The sequence below is a fragment of the Nilaparvata lugens genome, chromosome 8 (assembly GCF_014356525.2).
Source record: "Nilaparvata lugens isolate BPH chromosome 8, ASM1435652v1, whole genome shotgun sequence".
NCBI classification, from domain to species: domain Eukaryota; kingdom Metazoa; phylum Arthropoda; class Insecta; order Hemiptera; family Delphacidae; genus Nilaparvata; species Nilaparvata lugens.
The window spans coordinates 14,105,334-14,128,101 of record NC_052511.1 but is presented as its reverse complement, the minus strand read 5'-3'; the positions used below and the strand labels follow the sequence as shown (position 1 = coordinate 14,128,101).

The 22,768-nt window shown below is 32.6% G+C and overlaps 2 protein-coding genes across 3 annotated transcripts; one reads left to right on the top strand and one right to left on the bottom strand.

The window, feature by feature from the left end:
* Positions 1–1,838: 1,838 nt before the first annotated feature.
* LOC111064154 (putative ATP synthase subunit f, mitochondrial) lies at positions 1,839–9,491 on the top strand. Its single transcript, XM_022351837.2, has 4 exons — positions 1,839–2,339; positions 5,074–5,172; positions 6,918–7,034; positions 9,261–9,491. Exons 1-4 carry the CDS (start codon positions 2,258–2,260, stop codon positions 9,287–9,289), a joined length of 327 nt encoding a protein of 108 aa, XP_022207529.1. The 5' UTR covers positions 1,839–2,257; the 3' UTR covers positions 9,290–9,491.
* Positions 9,492–9,629: 138 nt separating this feature from the next.
* Positions 9,630–22,726, bottom strand: LOC111064153 (nuclear distribution protein nudE-like 1-B). Of its 2 annotated transcripts, none has more exons than XR_002606846.2 (8): positions 22,550–22,726; positions 19,634–19,869; positions 18,905–19,053; positions 15,827–15,975; positions 15,093–15,145; positions 12,048–12,142; positions 11,330–11,431; positions 9,630–10,425 (listed from the first exon to the last, which is right to left on the bottom strand). XR_002606846.2 is itself a non-coding variant. In XM_022351835.2 (8 exons), exons 2-7 carry the CDS (start codon positions 19,847–19,849, stop codon positions 11,369–11,371), a joined length of 807 nt encoding a protein of 268 aa, XP_022207527.2. In that variant the 5' UTR covers positions 19,850–19,869; positions 22,550–22,711; the 3' UTR covers positions 9,630–10,425; positions 11,330–11,368. The 2 variants fall into 2 exon arrangements, 1 of the variants encoding a protein (XP_022207527.2); XM_022351835.2 differs by having other exon boundaries at positions 15,011–15,145; positions 22,550–22,711.
* Positions 22,727–22,768: the final 42 nt, after the last annotated feature.

The window sequence follows — 22,768 nt, the reverse complement described above, 5'->3', positions numbered from 1 at the left end:
AATGATGAAATAGAAGATGTAATAGCATTGACAACAGTATGTGTAGATCAAAATTATTTCAAATTCAATAAGAAAAATTACAAACAAAAGGAAGGCTTGGCAATGGGATCTCCTTTATCAGGTTATCTGGCTAACATATACATGAACAATTTAGAAAAATCTAAAATAATGAATGATAATAATCCTTTAAAGAAAAATATTATTTATTGGCACAGATATGTTGATGATATAATATGTCTGTATAATAATAAAGATAAAACACATGAAGATTTTGAATTATATTTAAATTCAATATCACCTTCTATAAAATTTACGGTGGAAGCTCAAGAACATGAAATAAATTTTCTTGATTTAACAATTAGTATGAAAGATAACAAACATGATTTTAGCATTTATAGAAAACCCACACATACAGATTGTATAATTCCTAGAGATTCAAATCATCCTTGGCAACAAAAAATTTCAACTTTCAATGCAATGATATACAGGCTAATAAATATTCCCATGTCAAAAGATAATTACAGAAAAGAGAAGAAAATAATAAAATATATGGCAATAACAAATGGATATAATACCAAAACTATTGATAGAATGATTTACAAACAAAAAGGAAAATTAATACAGAATAGAACTCAAAATAATCAAGGAAATGTAGGGAATAAAGAATATATTTGTGTTCCATATAACACAAAATTTAATAAAGCTATAAGAAAAACCTTTACAAAAATAAATTCATTCTAGGTTAAAGGACAACAAATAATGCATTTGAACTGATAAAAAAGAAATCAAATTTAAATGTACAGCAAGATAAGTTTAAAAAATCTGGAACCTATGAACTTATGTAGTGATTGCAACAAATTCTATATCGGACAAATGGGTAGAAATTTCCATATCAGGTTTTGAGAACATATCCAAACACTAAAATCTAAAAATTATACACAAAAGTCGGCATTTGCTGAACACTTGATAGATTCAGGCCATAATTTTACAGATATAAATTACAATATGAAAATACTTAATTATGGTAATAAAAGTCAAAAACTGAATGTCAAAGAAGAATTTCATATTTATAAAGCAGCATAATTAAACAGAGATAAAATAATAAACTTAATCCAATTAGACACCAATAACTCCATTTTTGATAGAATCATGCGAATTTAAACCCAAAATTTACAGTCCTAGTTCATAAAAACATATGAATACACTAACATATGATCAAAATAAGAATCTTCCAGTAGTATTTATTTATTTAATTCACATCACTTGAAAATGGCATAAATGACTGAAACATGTTGTGATAAAATATTTTAAAAAGAGTACTGAGATTTTTATTTTCTTTATATTTATATTGCAAGTAGCCCTACACAGGAAAGAGATAGAAAATGAAAATGTTTTTAATGATTATTCTTTTCAAATTAAAAAACCTGATGTTGTATTCTCGTTACGGTACTGTAAATTATTTAGTTTTCCCATTATTTACAAAATTGAAAAGCTTCTTTGAAGGGTTTTAATTTTTTTATCTGCATCATGCTTTTTCTTGAATGACTAAGTCACGTTACGCTATCAAATAAATTTTTGGCTCTCGTCTTATAATATTATTATGATTGAATTACATCATTAAAACAGATTAACTTTTCAGAATTTCAAAAAAAATATTTATATATAATCTCTCATTGAAATGCAATAGGGTACTGATGAGGGTCAGAATTTTTTATTATTATTTGCATATTATCGAACAGTTTTAGCCAAGTATAAACAAATGTATCTGAATGTCAACATTGTGATAAAGAGTGTCAAGATTTCGTAATTTCTAGAGATATTTGATTGGTTCTTAAAAATTCATGTTCATTGTGTACCGGTAGGTACCCTACCTATATTTCAAACAAGGTCGTTTAATGTTATTCTATTTATTTATTTTCTGTACTTTTCAATACCTGTTGACAGTTGTAGAGTGTTTTGGCTTGAAAATAATCATTTGAATTGAATCGAATTAATCCGTTTTTGACAAAAATCTTGAATTAAAAATGCTCTTCAATAAAAGAATGAATGCTTGAGAGAATTTAAATTTTAGCGGTATTGATTAGGTTAATCTCGAAATCTTACTAACAATGCTTCAAGTAGTCGACTTTTTAAACTCGATACTTGGTTCATTCCGTCTCGACTCTCGATATCTGGAAAATTACATTCAGGCAAAGGCAAAGGCTGAATCCATTACCATTGCCCATTTTTCCATTCCACGTATTTTCTGAAAAGAAAAATGGATAAACTTGGATTTTATCCAGCAGGGTATGATTCCAAGATCCATGGACCATATGATCCATCACGATACTATGGAAAACGTGAGTAAAATACTTGAATTTATAATATTATCCTCTACATGTCCTGACCCTGCTGTAGGTCAAATACTTTTGTCAATAAATATGTTTCTAAACTACTATTAATTTAGTACATCATTTTAATTTAATTAAAAGAAGAAGTTCTAAGTAGTTATCATATCTACAAACTAACTGGTTTTGAACAACGTTCTTTGCAATAAATCACTAATACTTTTAAAACCTAACCTCTCATGAAATTTTGTCCCAATTCAAATTATTTTTATCTTATAGATCTACGTTACTATATATTCTCATACGTTTGTTATCAAGTTAAAGTAACTGGTGTATTTTGAGCACAAAATAACAAAAATTGAACGGCGGTCACTGTTGTTTTTAAAATAAACTAAGTTCAAAGTACCACAATTTTTTTACGTGCATTTAACCTATAAGTAGCAGCCATTTTGATTATCGAAATCATCAAATTATGATATTCCTTACCTTAGTTTTCCTAACCTTAAGCTTTTCCTTACCTAAGCTTTCCTAACCAAAACTTTTCTAACCTAAAGCTTTTCCTAACCATAGCTTTCCTAACCTAATATATTCGAGGTGTTTGAAATGTGAAGAAAGTGAGGTTAGTAAAACCAAATTGTTTTTTAAAAATTTATGATGAGTGACCGCCGTTTATTTCTTGTGATTTTGTGTTCAAAAAGACATACTAAATTGATCCCAACCAAAAATTTGATGACAGGTATTTTGGCACTGGGCGTACACTTAAGCCAAGTAAGTTGAGTAACTTTTTATCCTATCAAATTTTTAGTTTCTTGGAAAACTTTATCCTGTTATTTATTTTTATAAGAATAATTATTCTTGTGCATTAGTATTTGTTTGCATTAGTATTTAATTTAGTATAGCCCCTTGTAGGGCTACACTTTAATATGTGGGCTGCGGAATCTAGCATTGAGACCTACATAGATCGATATTCAATAAGGGAGGTCAATACAAGTTCAATCATGTATCACATTTTTGACGATTTCCAATGATTAGCTGAACACCTATTAATCATAATTAAAACAATTTAACATCTTTTAAACCAAAAAAATTGCACTTTTCTGCACATTTTTGCAATATCTCAAAAACTAATGAAGTTACAAACCTGGAATTAGTTCCATTGGATTCCGTGTTAGATTTCACATAAGATTGGACCATTTTAAAACCTATTGTAGCCATAAAAAATGAAAATCTATTTAAAATTTTCAACTATCCGCCATGATTGTTCAGCTAATCCTTGGAAATCGACAACAATTTTTATACATGGTTAGTCTTGTCTTGACCTCCTCTATGATCTATGAAGGTCTCAATGCTAAATTCCGCGGCCCATATATTAAAGTGCCTCCTAAAGTTATTCGCAACTCTTGAACAATACAAAACAATAAAGTAAACTACATTGCAAGGGTTCATAGTCCAGCCAAGGAAATGTTATAGAGGGAGAATTTGGGGAAGACAATTTTTGACCCCGCAGTTCTGTTTAGGGTAGTAGGGAGGTAAACATATCAAAAGTCCCCACCCCTACCTCTTGTGCTAAGGGGGTGGGGTGGTTTAAAGGTACCATGTTTTTGGTTTCTCGCATGAAACTCAAAAACTATGTATCCTAAGGACTTGACTGTCATATAACAAATTAAAGCTCACATAGCCCAATTTCCTACAATATTTATTCTACAACTTTTTCATATCATCTTTAGTTTTCGATATATCCACTCTTGAAGGTGTGACATTTTCGAAAAAAATACGTTTGCCATAATTTTTTTCTATTTTTGATGTTATAACTTTTCAAAAATCGATGAGAAAAATCCATGCTGATTATGAGATAATAGAGCATTGAATGAGCAAAAATGGAGATTTCACACTCAACACAGCTGCTGCAAAAGGTGCAGGGAAATTCGTAAAAGTGTGAAATTATACATCAAATTAATGAGAATTCAATGCTTTTATAATCTCATAATCAGCATGGATTTTTCCCATCGGTTTTTAAAAAGATATAATAGCAAAAATAGAAAAAAATTGATGGCAAACATATTCTTTTCAAAAATGCCGCACCTTCAAGAGTGGAAATCTCGAAAACTAGAGAAGATATAAAAGAAGTTGTAAAATGAATATTGTAAGAAATTATGTGAGCTTTAATTTGTTATATTACAGTCAAATCCTTAGGATACATAGTTTTTGAGTTTCATGCGAGAAACCAAAAACATGGTACCTTTAAACCACCCCACCCCCTTAGCAAAAGGGGTAGGGGTGGGGACTTTTGATATGTTTACCTCCTTACTACCCTAAACAGAACTGCGGGTTCAAAAATTGTCTTCCCAACTTTTCCCTCTATACCTTTTTTTGAGCATTCATTGCCTGGACTATCATCTCTACCTTCTCTTTATATTTAGTTACGGTATACAGAGTTATTACATAGAAGAGATATATTCTAAGGCATAGGGTGTTTCTGTTCCAAAGCTCACTGCTAATTCGAACTGATAGTCCACGTTCTTGTTCCTGAAACTATTTGTCGCTGGTAGTCTCTTATACTGCGCAGTTTCTACTTGGCCAAAACAGTAGCCCTAATAATTGACGTAGTCAACTAATCGGTTTGAGTTAACAAAAAATCGCATTCAAGGTTTGAAATATGAATGACCTATACCGTGGGATATCTTATGTTATATTTTTTCTATGGTTATTGTTCTTGAAAAATAAACATGTTTTGTTTCTTTTCCAGCTGACACACCTTTCGGCCAAGTGAAACTCGGAGAAATGGGTCAGTGGCTCGCCAGAAGGAACAAGAGCCCCATCGCCATGGTGCAAGCTTGTGGCAGAGGTAGATATAGACCTAGCTTAAATTACTGAATTTCCATATGTAAATTTTTATAGATTGACTCTTCATAACTTGAAAAAAATGAATAACTGTAAAAAGACAACTCATTAAAAAAAACACTTCGTCGATATAGCCTATGTCACGTCCAAATTTATTGTATGTGTTCATAGGACTGCAGTTTCAAAATTGAGCTGTGCTTATTCAATTGTGGAGAAATTCTTCAATATCAATTATTCAACAGAACTTATAATTTATTCGTTATGGAATTTTGCAATATCTACAGAGATTCTACAAATAAGATGAACATTCACATATCTGTATACTTTTTGTAAATGCTAGAGAAAAATTGGAGGATTCTGATACTTACAAAAATATCATCACTATCACAAAGCATTCAAGGTAGTGGCTAGTGAGTTGCCTTTTAGTCCAATCGTTCAAGGGTCGACTAAAAGTAATACATTAGGCCCAGTTGCACAAAATCCTGTTCAATTTTAATCACGATTAAATGCCACGAGAACCAAAACGAGAATGCTTCTTTGATAAAAACGTTTCTTGTGACATTTAATCACAGTTAAAATTTAACAGGCTTTTGTGCAACCGGGCCTCAGGCTTTTAGGCTCGTATAACATTGTCAATTAGCCACCAGTGGGTTGCCAGATTGCAGCCATTGTCGGCTGTGTGTAACAAGGTCCATAGAAAGAGGTCAAGACACGCGGCCATTTTGCTGCTTGTTGAAAAGTTTGTTTACTTGCTGTTAGCCTAAGCTGATAAAAAGCTAACGTGTTATTACTATTAGTATACATTATATAGTCTATTATTATATAATATAAATAGTATAGTAATATGTAATAACATTATATGAGATACTGTATATTGAATATCGCCTCCAGAATTTACATTGGTGATATGACATCTATCTAATAGACCTTGGTGTGTGAAGACCGGTGTGCTACAAGTGAGACATCAAGATTGGCTGCTGGGCTGGCGACCCTAGTGTAATGAGCGCAATAAAAACAGGCGACAGATTGGTGGCCGAGGATGGTGGACTATTGTTATACGAGCCTTACACAACAAGATCGTGAAATCAGCTCTAGTCATGGATAATGAATACGATTCAATAAAATTATGCGATGTGTCCTGTATCGATTATTGGGGGAAAATCCTGTTTGCTTCTATGTTTTCATAAATAAATGAATATAGAGGGTATACTTTTAGATGTTGGGAAACTCTACATATCAAAGTTAAATAGCCTATCTTGTTCTTCATCCATTATGATGGATGACTTGTGGGATTGATAGCGTCTTAAAATTCAAATTCAATACACCTAAAATTACCTTTAGATGGCAGATCCAAACAGTGATCACTTTTAATAAAAATAAAATCATCATAATTTTATGAAGTACCTATTTGTTACATTCTTGAGGCACGTTTTGCATACTATAGCTACCCATTCAATTATATGGTCATTTTGAGTTTAAATGCATGAAATATCCAGATAAAAATTCGAGTTTGATCATTTCCTTGAGTTCAGTATTGAAGTGTATTTCTCTTATCAGTGTCAGTGAATAGTAGGCCTACAGTAAGAATATTATTCTCATAAGCTGAAATAGGACTATTCAAGCACGCTCGGCCGGTATCAGTGGGAATAGTTTCATTAAAACTCATGGGAATCATATTTCCTCTGTATGTTTAAATATGGATTGTAAATTCTATTTATCGATGATAAAATCACTTAATTCTGACTTCAGCTTACTGGCGGTGGAGTTTCAAATACTATTACGCCAGGAAGAGTGGGCCTGCTCCCTACATCCAGATGATTTCTGGCGTTATGCTCTTCTTCTACGCAATTAACTATGGAAAAATAAGTAAGTTCATCTTTTTTTATCAGCAAATCCTGAACTAGCCCTTGTTATTTGTTACATTTGTAATATGATATCAACAATGTTTATGACATATAATATTTATGATGTCTGAAGATGAAGTAAGTTAAGTTATCGTGTTATCTACAAAATACATAACATATAGTAATGTTCAATGATATATACAAGGTATTTCAGAAGTAGTGTCGAACATTTTAGGGTATTGCTCCTGGATGATAGGAGACTACAAATGTCGTATTTGAAGTGTCCAAAACTCAGCGGTTATCCTTATAGCTGCCATTTTGTTTTTTCACTTAAGTATTTTTATCTCAAGAACGAAATGTTGTATTGATCTGAAATTTAGTATGAATATCTATGCTATAAAGACTCAACTTTAAGAAATAAAATAGAACATTTTCTTTGTAAATTTTCAAAATGGCGGCCAATTTAAATTTGTTATGGCCAATTTCATGAAAACCGTCACTTAGTTTGAAGAGTTTTGGACACTTCAAATACGACATTTGTAGTCTCCTATCATCCAGGAACAATACCCTAAAACAGAGCTCTCCAACCTACGGCCCGCGGGCCACATCCGGCCCACGGATGGATTTTGTCCGGCCCGCCGAGAGTTATAGCAACCGATATTAAAAAAAATATTATTTATTCACATTTTTGACAGCAACTGTGAGTTCAGTACTCTTCTCTTACTAGTCACTCCATTTGTATGTAATTTGTATTATTTTGTATGCAAATAAATTTCTTAATTAGTGTAAAATTAGCTGTAAACAAGCAGCTTTTTTGGATCTACCTTAGTGTGAGCAGGCATTTTCAAAAATGATGTTTGTTAAATTCAAATACAGATTTTCTTTGTCAGATGAACATTTGAAATCAATTCTAATGATCGGAACCACAAAGTTTGATCCTAAATAGGCGGACATTCCAAGTGGAAAAGAAGTGGAAATGCAATCTCCTCTCAATAAAAATAAGTAGCCTATTCTCTTTTAGCTTGGTAACTTTTTGTAAATTTGACAAAATTACTATAGTAAGTAATTGTCAAGTTTTCTTATGACCTTTTTACACTCAATAAATTGGACTTTGTATTAAAATGAAATGAATTGGTCTGTTTCTTCCTGTGTTTTAATTAAACGTACTTGAAACTCCTCATATTATTTTAATGGAAATATAATAATATTCCACCCCCCAAATCCCCCGTCGTGTGTGTCCCCACAAGTCAAATTCCACGTACATCCTTTTTATTGGCTCTCTAAGCCTCCCAAGAATTAACAATGTGACCCTTGGATAAAAAAGGTTGGAGACCCCTGCCCTAAAATGTTTGACACTACTTCTGAAACACTCTGTATATCTACTACTAATATAATTTCTAAAATAAACATCATATAATATCTACATCATAGTGTTGATAATGGTTGACACACTAAATTTTGTGCTGATATGTGAACATCAGTATCGTTACAACTTGACTAGTCATTCGGTTCATCAGATAACTTGATCCAATAATCCTGTACCTCTGAAAAGATCATAAGTTTGAATAAATCCGTATTTATGAGGTCGCTTTTGTTCAGATGCAAGTTTCTATTCAAGCACTAATTGCGCATCTTTGGTTCTACTACTATTGAAACAAAATAATTTATGCTCATTGTAGTGGATACAAATACATTTGCCGGCCAGAATAACCGAGACGACTAAGGTGTTACAAAAGTGCTACCTGGTCGTGGGTTCGAATCCCGCCTGTAGGCATGGACGTTTGATCATCTCTTCAAATCACCCTCTCACTCTCCATTAATCTCAATCTCATCTCCCATGCTCAAGCGAATAGCCCATGTGAGCATCATCCGCAATAAAAAATTAAGAAATTCTAATAATATGCTACTCATACAAGTAAATAGCCTACTAGTAAAATTTGAGTTTATTATTTTTTTATTTATTTACGATACAAATGACACTGATGTTATTACATTGGTAGATAAAATAATAAGGTAGCCCTTGTGCTATTGTTCTTCCAAATTTATAGGTAGTGACACAGTCCAAGATAAGGTTAGAATTCCACGTGTACGATTTCTGTACAATTTTAGTCCAAAATAAACATGGAAACTATAAATTTCATAACTATACAAGTTCAAGCATGACTTGTTTAGAAACTGTTAATATTTCTCCAAATTCATGTAGTTGTACATTTTTTATAATCTCAAACTGTTTTTATTTTTTTTTCAGAGAACCACTGCGCCCAGAAATATCATTAATCATTTTAATTTGCCATAGTTCTCAACTTCAACTGGTTAATAATTATAATAGTGAATGTAATTAGGAAGTATTATCGAAATTATGTCATTCATTTTGAATAAATGAGTAAGAACGAACCACTAAGAACTCAAGATATTGGGAAATGTAATTGGTATAAATCTAATGTTGGAGAATAAATAAATCTTTGTGTTGAAATTGTGACTATTTTCTCTTCTCTATCTCCCTACAACGAAATCCTGATTCATCGACGATTCAATACATGAGTCATAATAATTGCATCAATTTTTAAATAATGAATTACTTTCTGAATGAAGGTTGATAGAAATAAATGATACATAGCGCATTTAATAAAATATATTTCATTAAAAAAAGAAAAGAATTACATACAATAACATTTCAATAAGCTCTCATTTATAACATATAACACAATAAATATTTATAACTCTTCAAAAAATGAGTTTCAAAACATTGATTATAAAGCTCCACCAATAATATTCCGCTTAAAATTCCACTGATAATATTAATCACTCAACTACGATGATGCTAAGTGTAGAGAATAACGTTTCTATTATTATCTCGCCATGATCAAAAATGGAAAATCAATCAAGTCTAACAGCGACCTACTAAATAATTGAGCTCAAGTTGACATAGAAATGAATTCTTATTTGAATGAGAGAATAATACAAAATATTTTCTACTATAAAGCCATATTCAATAAACCAGAATTATGTTTAGAATTGAAAAAATAATAAATGGGTTTACTAAAAAACATTTCTATTATAATGGCATTTCTCAAAAGTATGGCACATCTTCATTCTCTTAAATAGTTTATCACACTACAAACAAATTGTTATGATTAAAATTAGCGAATTGAAACAATAAAAAATATTTTTTGTTTGCAAAGAAGGTAGGTAGTTTTATACAAATTCAAATATCACAATACATCTAATAATACAATAATGATCTTATTGTATCGCACAAAAATTACAAAACATGTTTTAAAATACTGTACCTGAATAACTTACAAAAACCTTACATAACTTACAAAATTAGCTTCTAAATAAATTCTATAAAACTTAACAATATTCTCGATTGGACATATTTCAGTCTCACGGGTGAAGTAGTATTTCTTAATCTGAAAAAGACAATACATATTATGATAGTTAGGCTTACTTCAATTGGTTCTAGAAAAATTTTCATGCCAGATTCTTGTTGGGTAGGATATTGAATTAGACATTTGTCTACATGGAATTCAATAGTCCAGGCAATAAATATTCAAAAAAGGCTACAGAGGGAAAAGTTTTGATGTCAATTTTTGATCCCGCAGTTCTGTTTAGGGTAGTAAGGAGGTAAACATATCAAAAGTCCCCACCCCGAACCCCTGTCCTGAGGGAGTGGTTCAAAGGTATCATGTTTTTGGTTTATCGCATATATCTCGAAAACTAAGCGTCTTGCAGACAAGACTATCCTGTACAATATTAAAGCTTACAAAATTTCCTACAACAATATTTATCTATCAACTTTTTCCATATCTCTCATAGTTATAGATATCTCTCGAGATATTCGAGCTTTAAGTAATGACATGTTAGAAAAAACAAGTTTGCCTAAAATATTCTGCTCTTGTTGGTCTCGTACTTTTTTTATTATTGATTAAACAATCCTTGCTGATGATGATCATGAGCTTGAAGAGCATTAAATTCTTACGTTTACCTGCTTACTACATGATGCGCATCAATGTCTTCATTTACTGGACTAAAAAGTTTCCGTGCGACTGGAGGAGATACAAATCAATATTTGAATGTGATCAGCCCAGTTGAGTCCCGAATCTCCTCTCCAAACTGAGCACTCCCAGTCAACATAAAAATTGTTGGAAATAGAAAAAATAGTTCGAAAATTGTTTGTTTCCTCCAGACCCACCCAGACAAAGAGTCGGGTCAGGAGAAACTCCGCTTCCAATGTAGGACCAGCCTAAGGATATAAAATAATAGAAAAAAAATGAATGAACAAAAAAGACGAATATAATCTGAAACTTGACTTACCACAGTATAGATGATGGAAAATTTCATAAATTTCCGATATCATTGTAACTTTTTATTGATGCGTTTAATAAGGCTGCATGCTTTCAACTTTGCTTCAGTTTCCTGTAAAATATTTTATTCCAATTATGTTGGATCGATAATAAATTTAATTTGAAACATTCACCTACTCAATCTTTTGTGATGAAATTATTCCAATTCATTCACGTGAAGTGTAGAGTTAGAAGTTTGTTCTTCACGTGTCTAAAAAAATGTTGTCACTTTTAAAAATAATTCAATGTTATATTACAATAATAATAATATCGTGTGACCGGGCTGTCTCAGGTCTGGTGTGTGTTTTTAGGTCGCACCTAATCAATTACAGGGTCTAACATGATCCAACGACTGTTTTTAGGCAGCTGGGACCGACGAAATAACGTGGCCATCAAAAACACTATCATTATCCGAAACATTATAGTACGGTAATGTGCAGGCGAATAGTATTCTTTGTGTATTTTGTCATGCATATTATCTTACTTTAGCTGAATTAAACAATATATTTTTTTCTAAATATATGCAGCAATGACTGGTTTTTTATTTTTTCAAAAAATATTCAATTCACTGAAACAGAGTGATTTGTAATGATAATTTTGCATATGGTTGGCTAGTGGCATTTTTCCATTATGTTAATTGCTAAGTTTATATTTGAAAATTGCAATACTTCTTCAGTAGGCCTACTTACTTCAATTTTTCTTAGCAAAATCTCAGCGAACTCGACAGGCGTAGATCTAGTAGACATGTGACGAATCATAAATAGCGTTTGCGTTTCAGCCGCGGCTAGAAATGCAATAAAACTTTTACAATAATTGACCAATTCAAATTTATAGTTGAAATTAAATTCAAACTTTCGTGGTTTATCTTGCTTGAATGTCTCCACAGAATAATAATGTTCAATATTGTTTTATTTCATTAAATTTTTTCATTATTTTTATTGCAATAATTTTGATTCATGCAAATGAAATAAATTAATGAATATCATGATAATAATTAGTTTCCTCAACTATCAAATGAAACAGTAACTGATTTTTTTCCAAATCCCATAATATTTTGACTTCTGAAGAAGCCATCAATTTCGATGTCATCAATTAGATAATTATTAAAATTTTCTGCTGAAGGGTTTGATGAGGATTCGAGAATGGAAGTGAGTTTGATCAAAAAGTGACCTGTTAAAGCGGACAGGATGTGAGAGAGTCAATGTCGCAAATGTTATGTTTTCTTGTAAATAAATAAATACATTCAAAGGTGGACTTTCCATCTCAAACCGTGCTTTCACCTTCACTTGCAACGTCTAGAGACATCGTGTTCCGAATTGGCGGCTGACTTTGAACATTTTGAGCTTGGACTGAGCATTGAACTCTCTGAATTCTTTCAATAACACTAACTTAGAATACAACAATTTAAAAATGAATAGGTCTGCAGTCCCTGGATTTTCCAGGAATATTCTTGTTTTAGTAGAACAATTGAAAATATAAATTATTCTAGCATGCTATAAGAAATCGGAGAGGATTGATCATAATGGAAAATTACATCACGATGTCACTTACTTTTTCAGAATTTATTAATCACAATGTATAGAACATTTTATTCACAAAAATAGTCCAAATTAAAGTACCTATTTAGAGTAAAGAAAATAGCATTATTTTTTCAGTTTTCAGTCTCATTTTTTCACATACTGTAACAAATGTAGCTGAAGTGGCAGATTGGTATTTCCTTGTTCAAATTGATCCTTCAATTCAATTAAATTCCATATCAATTGCTACACAACTTACATTAGTAAATTAAACAATAGTTTTTGAAAAAAATGTGTACTTCAGTCTTTGTTTCACATTATTGCATGATTTTCATTTAGAGTCAACTCAGTGTACTCATTTGTATCAATAAATTAGAAATTCAAACACTGTATTGAACAATTATATTGGACATTTATAATACATATAATTTTAACCAACCTAGCTTTGCGCTGAACTTTCAATAGTAGTTTCTATAGACATCAGAATCACGATAAAATTAATCAAAATATATCAATTTGGAAAAATTCTCAAAAATGTACATGAGAAGGTAGAAGGGTTGTTTATGAAAGTAAAGTTGAACGATAGAAATTCAAAAGAACTACTCAATATGGTGTATTAATCACCTTGGTGTAACTCATAAAACTTTGAAGGCATAATTCATTCAGGATTGTTGCGTAATTGGTTCTAGACTACGATACGTTTTGAAAGGAACAGGAAAAATCACCAAAAATATATTTTCTTGTTTTTCAAAGCCTAAAAACAACAACTCTTGATGGACAAGTAAAAGTTTCCAAGAAATATTCATTTCATAATTTATCCTCAATACTACAATTATGTAACTATTCATGCAACACAAACATCCAATATGGTACAAGAATATACTAAACCATACTAAATAATATTCTAACTGAAGATCGATAAAGCTCTAGTTAGATCAAATATCTATAATGAGTCATCAATCTATAAATTCATTATTTACTTGGAACAAAATAAGTAGAGAACTGAAAACCCAATAGCTAGAAATTAATCAAACAAAATGCCTCCAAACACAAAAATACATAAAAACCATGCTCAACACGAAATTAAGAACTAAGATAAGTAAATAAATTGATAAGGTACAGGGGGCCTACCGTAATTAATGACTCAACTTATTTTATTCTACATTAACATGTATTTGAATGAAGAGAATTAAAGCAAACCAATGAACAGAATTAAACACCCAGAATGATATGAAATACTTTAATGGAATATCTTTTATATGAACGTGAATATATCTGGATGACTGTATGTTGAGAAAATTTATATGCATAGCTACTAAACCATTAACAACAATTGATTTGGACGGTAAGATGTTGATCAGATGTTTACACTTTTTATAAGAGTTTTGTTGGTTTAGAGTCAAGTTTGATCCTAGAAGAGAAAACTTCTATAGGTTCTTAGAAGTTTTATTGTTTTGATGTTTGATTGTTTTATTCTATGATAATAGCTAATATTCAAGAGCTACTCTTATGAATGTGGTAAGGTATCACAAACATTCATAACAGACTGCACATATGCATGCATGTTTCATCTAGCTGCTGCAGAGAATAATCAACAAAAGTTGAATTACAATAAATTAGAATAGATAGAAAGAATTACAATAAATACAAATTAAGATATCATATGAATGATAAGAAGATTAGAATAGAACCACAAAATATTCATCCCAATTTCATGATTGTCTACAATATTGGAAGTTAGACTGTTACCAAATATTTTCACTACTCTTTTCAAAACAAACTTTTAAGTTTACATTTTATAACAAAGTTAACATATAATCATTTTTTTCAAACTGATCCATTCTTATCAAAAATATCTTATTTCTAAAGAATGAATGTTGAATTTCAAAATCACATAGAAAACTCCATAAACTACAGCACTGCTAAGCAATTCACCTTAATAGAATAAATACTTTTTATAAAATCATCACAGATCAAAGTATTAGATTGAGAGTTCATCAACACGAATATACATGAATTATTAGAACACAGATCAATCACAAAAGTTTGCATGCACCATCAGGCCTACTCTTTGGTCTGAAACCCTTTCAGGCAACTGAAGTTAGTTGTACAACGATAAGCCTTGTTTAGCTTACTGCGCAACGGAGTCATTTGTGTGAGTGATTTACTAGAATCAATACTTTTCAGGCTCGACTTTCGGCTACACGAGTTCATTACCTCTTCATTGCAGCTTGGTTCTCGTGATCTATGGTTGATGTCTTGCTTCAGATCTGGAAAATACACGAATAACATGTTTCAATATTCTGATCAGACAATAGAACCAAAACTACAAAGATGATGAACTAATAAGATGAATCTCATGAATAAGAATAACCAAAATGAAATTATTCATCTCCACAGTGTGAGATAGATGTGATCTTCCATCACATAGAACAATATTAATGATTGAAGTGAAAATACATTGAGCGTTCATCACATTAAGACAATGAATAGGCTTCAGGCTTGGGTCATTTTTTTAAAATTAACATAACTATAGACACCGTTTTTAAAGAATCTAGAGCGAATTCACTGACTGAAAATATTTGAAGCCCGTATTTAATTTTAAATTTGATGCTGAGCTAACGATCAATAATAAATACGCATTAAAAGATACAAAAACAATAAGGTACTATTATACCTATTAACAATCTTAACTGAAGATAACTTGGTTTACATGTTTAGAGCCTTGAGTAATAATATTGTATTTGACATTAATTGTATATAATAAAGTAGCAAATACAAATACACAAAAACAATATTTCTAGGACTTGAAAGAGGAAATTATAATAATGTGTCACAATATGATAATATAAGTTGATAGGGAGAGTGAATCACTTTTCATTTTCATTTCACATAGAATGAAAAGTACACAACAAATACTTTATGAGTGGAATAGATAGTTGAATTCTTACCTCTCACTTCATCTTTGAGTCTTTGGACATGACTTTCTAGCTGTTCTTTCTCTTTTTCTAGCTGATCTTTTTCTGATTCTAAAAGCGCATTCCTTTCTATAGTGGAATTGAGTCTTGTTTCGATCTCTTTCAAGGATTCATGCAATACCCTGAAATGCAATAGAAGTGATACCGTTGTGAAGGTCATTAATTTGAACACAAATGAAAAGCCCAGACGATACGAAATAATACAATTTCGTAAATCTGGAGAGAACAACTGATTTATTTATTTATTGCCGGCCGTGTTGGTCAGGTGGGCTAAGGCGTTGTACCCTCCAATCTGCTAGCACTGCTTGGTCGTGGGCTCGAATTCCGCTAGTAGGAATGAATGCTTGATCATCTTATCAATCATCCACGCACTCATTTCATTACACAAATGAAAAAGGCTATGTGGGCATTACTCGCAATGAACCAATTAAAACTGAGAAATCAAGACTCATTAATTTCATATCTTCCATTTCTTGTGAAAAGAATCTCTAAATTACCCCATGAAAAATGTTTGGTCAAATCGTTATAATTATTGTATGATATATTGTATAAAATATAAATGATATGGTATATAATTTATATTGTATTTACTAGCAGGGCACCCGTGATAGATTATTTAAAAAGATAAGATTATTTTTGTGAAACATTTATAATCTAAATTCTCCCAAAATTTTTATAATCGTTTTTGAGATTAAGCCACAACTTCGAATGCAAATTATTGAGTCAAATCATTTGAATAATTAATTGATGTGTTGGAACTGCTCTGTAGAATAGTAGACCAATTGCAGAGAATTTTTTAGAATATTGGGCGGGGCTTAAGAGTCGACCTCGACTTTTTTCATTGGCAATTAATATTTCCCGTTGACAGTTATCGAATTAGCAGTGATCATGTTATTTTTGTTTTTGCTTGATGTAATTGAAAATTAAATTCCAAATTAAGTTGATTCGGAATTTTATGACTCTGGTATCCATGGTTCTCTTGCTTAATGTGAAATTTTTGGCATAGCCTGTCGCTTGATTTTCGTTTAACTTATTCAAAAGTGTAAAAGCAGCCAATCCACTGATTTTTTCTTTCATGGAAGTCCATTCATACAAAAGAGTCAATTCATAATAGTTAGTATAACACTTTATTGTGGCTGATTCCTCATGTCCTAAACTTTACTATCATAAATATTAAAGTTGGATGATTTTAATGTGAATTGTCATAAATCTGAATAGAGTTTATTCTATCACTTATTGACTACCATTATATGATTTCTTTCTTTGATCTTAGCTTGAAACCAAAAGCTTAGGGATGAAAATTTGGATGTAAACTAAAATACGACTCAATTTAATATGTAGGCCTATCTAAAATATCGGGGCACTCAGCTTTGCTTGCTGTTTATTTATTGATAAACAGAACACAATTATTTAAAATGATTGGAGAAGGACTAACAGGCACAGCCCAAAACTGTTTCTTCCCCGAATTTTGATTTATATACTATAAATAGTCCAAAAAGTAGGTTATGTTCTATACACTTGAATTCAGGTCCAATTTTCAATCCAAACATTTGAAAACAGAAAATTTCTTGATTTAGATTGTTTACAGACCAGATTGAATAACAAAATAACACTCACTAATCACTTAAAACTGTGGAATGATGACTAACTTTGAAAATTATGATATACTCTAATTTGGGATGATATACCATGTCAAGTCAACAAATCAGATTATTTTGATCAAGTCGATTGAAATTTCTAGATTCAACAGCTGGACATAACTCTATCTCTCTCCCACACAGGCATCTTCTGTTATCTACAGACGACGAAATTATCATCTGTTTTTCCAAGAATGAATAATTATCATCTGTTTTTCCAAGAATGAATAATTATCATCCTTTTCATGTCCTTCAGCGAGTTTCCCAGGGATGAGACCTAGTACAATAGATTTTTCATATTATAAACCTACTATGTTCCAAATTTCGTGAAAATCGTTAGAGCTGTTTTCGAGATCCGTTGGACATACATAACCATATAACCATATACAGAAATTGCTCTCTTAATATAATAGGATTGACAACTTTCGTATTTACTTGTGATCTATCAATATCAATAGGTTTGTCTTGCATCATGTAATGACATGATGACAATGAAATAGGAGCAGCTGATGGAATATTATGTTTTTTCGATTTAGTTTAAGCTGATATTGAAACATGAAAATATCAGGCCCAGTAGCACAACAAAAGCCTGTTCAATTTCAATCAGGATTGAATTTCATGAGAATTAATCAGAGCAGGGGTTTTTTTTAATAGAATGCTTCTCTCATTGGTTCTCGTGGTATTTAGTCCGGATAATGAATTAACAGACAGTGCAACTGGCTCTCTCAAGGCCATGGCTGCGTACAAACATAGAGCAACAGACGAATCAATACAACAGAAGCTGAAGAAATTAGTCGCATTTCTATCACCTCACAATAAACATTTCATTCAACTACCATATTATGTTTGGAGAGATCGATTTTAAATTTCTTTTGCTATAATCCGGTCACTTTCTGAATCTATTCTTCCAGATGTTCCATGAATACTGCAATGTTTTAGATTATTAAGGTCGCCAAATTTGTTGACTCAATTACAGCTATTGTAATATTTTTCATTTGCTCACACTCTCTCACGTTTTCAACAGATTATGGAAACTTTTTTCTGATCAGCTGCCACTTGAGGGACCAATAATCCTCTCTCAGGGAACTTCAGCGAATTTTCCCAGAGTTGAGACCTGTTCCAAAATAATGTTTTTGTCGCAAATCCACTATATTCCTGATTTAATGAAAATCGTTATAGCCGTTTTCGAGATCCATCCAAAATACATAGGCCTACACATCCACAAACACACATATTCAAATTGAAAGATGAATTAATATTTAAGTACTCGTTAGGTCTTTACACCAGCTCACACATTCACTTCACTGAGCAGAATGCTAATCATTATTACTATTCATCTCTCTAACGTTCATTTGAATATTCATTATGAATGCACCATCTTTCGTGAATCGAGTATGCAATGAAGATTTCTCACCTTTGTGAACGGTCGAGATCGTCATTTTTTTGCTCCAGTTGACGGATGTATGATAAGTGATTCACATTATTAGTCTCTAGCTGACTTCGTTTGCTTTCCAGCTTTTCCAATTTCGTTGTTTGTTCGTACTCCTGTTTTTCAGCTTTTTCCTGTGAAATACCAAGTATACATTTATTTATACATTGATACATACAATATCATTCTCAATTATGAATGATTGGCAAAGGAACAACAGGCTTAAAGCCCAAATCTGTTCCTTTCACAAACTTATATAGAAATTTAACCAGACTAAAAGATCGATTTTAATTTATTGGAACAAATAAAAAGTTGAGGATCCTCAGTCATTTTATTTAATTTTGCCAGTAGTCGAATTTTTAGAGTATACTATTCGCATAAATAAAATTCATTTTCAAGTGACAAATCTGATTTCGCAGTTTAGTCTAACCACGAGAAAATAGTGCATTATCAGAACAGGAGAATATGATTTGGTGGGCTCACTGTCTAGGTGTCACCGCATATCGATGCCAATAAGGTGTCCTGTCACATCTTTAGGACTCCGCAGACATGCAACTCTTAGAATTAATAATGATTCCCTTCTTATAAATATATCTGCTATGTGTAAGAGTGTACCCATAGACAAATAATTAACATATTTTCAACACATCTTCTCCATGGTGTAACACACTGTTCGGACTCCAATCTTCAATTCATACTAGTGGGATTTCTTACCTTGAATATTTCAAAATCCAGTTTCAAAGATGAAAAATAGTTTCTCAAATTTTTATTTTCTCGTTCTGTTTCAAAAATACTAGCTTCCAATTCTTTTTCATACTGTTTCGAACTCTCTTGCAATTCATCGAACTCTTTTTCAATGTCGCAGGACCGATTTCGCCAGTATTCTATTTCTTCATCTTTGTTGATAAATTTAGGCACTTGTGGAGGCATTTTAATTATTCGTGTATCACCTGAAAATATAGTAAAGTTATGAATAATATTTAGAATTAGAACTAACCTAAAACTAAATTATTCACTTCTTTTATTATTTTATCTTAAAATTGAATACAACATTAAATGCAGGATAGATTTGGATGAGACGGCAATGCTTGTTGGTGGATGCCATGGAGGGGACCATTCAGGGAAGAAGAGGAAGAGGGAGAAGAAGATACAAAATGTTGGACGACATCAAGGAGGGGATGAGCTACTATGCAACGAAGCGACTGGCAGAGAATAGAAGAGAGTGGAGGGCTGCTGCCATATAGAAGGACCTGCTTACGAGCAGAAAACTACAGACAGACAGACAGATTTGGTCAATGAAAAAAGTAAATTGATTTACACAAAGTTCATCAAGATGGCACTAGAAGATGTGATGATCAAAACAACTCTGGCCATCTCACCATCACTACTACCATATACCACCAGCACACTAACAAATTTCTCATGTAAAAATTTCTTGAAACCATTCAACTGGAGGTCACGGATATTCTGTGGAAGTCTATTATCATTTTAGGGCTTGAATGATGTAGTTGCTATGCGAACGCCAGAGTCTGGAGTATGGCTGGTTAAATATCAGTGCGCCTCCTGGTGTTGTGTTGATGCAATTGACCTCTCACCTGAAACCTGTGAAGTTCTCCCCTCAGCTGCAGCAATTAGCTGTAAATTTATTGGCTGGAGACAGTCAACACTTGCAGTCCTTTTTCTGCATCAGGAGAATCCTTTCACATACTCCCACATGGCTCCAGACCTACTAAAGTTAATGTGAATATGGAAGAGGCCGTGATAGGCTGTTAGGTACCTGATGGGCACTTGCCTCTTTAGCTTCCGCATCAGATACGTCACCTTTGACAGTCGACTGCAAACTAAGCTCACATGCTGCTCCCATGACAAACAAGAAGCCAAAACAAATCAAAGGAGCTTGACCTATCGTCCGCCTAAGGAAGTTGAATCACACCTCAGTGTACATAGGAGATTCTGGGTCTTTCTCTCATTCATGCACAACTTGTTTGATGAAAGCCACACTCAAGCAATTGTGTTGCCCTGCAGATGGCCGTCTGAGGAGCCTCATCCTGTGCAATTAAGGTGATGTCATCCGCAAATAAGAGAGCCTTTCCATCCATCTAAGCGAAATCAATAAAGATGTGGAAAAACAGTGGATCCAAGTTGGATCATGTGACACACCATACATTACATCCTGTTCCTGAGATTCTGCTCCCTCAACTGTGACGAACTGCATTCTTCTGGCAAGATAATCCCTCAACGTCCTGATAGCTACTTCAGTTATGCCATATCTCTACAGTTTTCCCAGCAGTATATAATGTGAGACACAATCAAATGCCTATCTCGTATAACAGTTTCCATAAATGACCTTAGTATGGATGGGAAAGCCCTGCTGTTTGCTGACGACACAGCTCTCATTGCACAGGATGAAGAACCCAAATTGGCTGAGCTGAGGTCTGCTGAACTATTGGAGGAGGCGAGCTCATGGTTTAGAGCAAACAGACTGTGTATGAATGGAGAGAACACACAAAATGTTTTGTGCTCCCTGAGGCTTGGTCTGCCTCCTTTTGGTAGGCCTGAGGTTGAGCTCCTTGGATTCTTGGAAGACTCATCACTATCATGGGACCAGCACATCGATAAGATATGCAACCGACTCTCCAAAGTGAAATATCTGTTGCGGAAATCGAGAAGTCATGTTCCAAAGAACTACCTTGTTACTGCATACCACGGTCTGTTTCATAGCCATATCAACTATGGGATTGCACTTTGTGGTCATGCAAGTGGATGCCAGAGGATTCTCCTTTTACAGAAGAAAGTGGTTCGCATCATAACATCTTCGCCATACTTGGAGCATTGTCGCCCGCTGTTCAGGAAGCTGGGAATACTTACTGTCTTCAGTCAATATGTGCTGAGCTCCCTTGTGCTCCTGAAAGGCCAACTTCACACACTCCAAGCAAGCGGCCAGATCCACAACTACTCAACTAGAAGGAGAGACAACATCAACTTTTCCTACTCAAGATTGGCTAAGCTGCACACCTGCTATCCAATGCGCGCATTGAAAATTTTCAATAAATTTCCACTGCAGGTGCGAGAGTTGGAAGAAAAAGGGTTCAAGAAAGTGATCCGAGAGAAACTGGTTAACCTCCCTCTCTATTCCTTGAATGAGGAGATTGTAAACTTTGTCAGTTTCTTTGATCAGCCATCTTGAGATGAACTGTAAATATTTGAACTTTTGTGTTTTATAAATCGACAATATCTATCCCGTATATACACTGGTCACAGACGGAAGAAAAATTGAATTGAATTGAACAGTGCTAAATTTTATATTTTCAATATTTATCATACGTACATCAGATAAAGAACATTAGAAAAAAGACACTTAATTTAAAATCCATCTAGGCTAGTATAGTACTGTAGAGAAGTTTATACAGATATTTTACTGTAGGAGGGAGGATGAACACAAAATAAAGAACCAATTCAAACAAAAAAGAAAAATGCAGTACCTTCTGATGATTTTTGAGGTTGTCAACCTTTAATCAGAATCTGAAATTCATCTTAAAACTAGAAATACTTAAGTTACCAAACAGTCTAATTCATATTTGATAGCATCCAAACTAAAAATTATGAGTCTCAATTTTGAGGAATACTTACAGATTGAACAGAAAGGATTAGCCAAATAATTTTATAAAAGTATTTAAATTTGTAACAAATAATTACGAAATTGAAAACATGAAAATAATGAAGATAATAAAATAATACACGCTTTTCAATTTCAAGGCTAGACGTGTCGTGTGTTGTCTTTTGTGTTTGTTTCGTGTCGTCTTCCAAACATCTGAGCTGACAAACGACAAGGACAGCTGTTGAGTATAA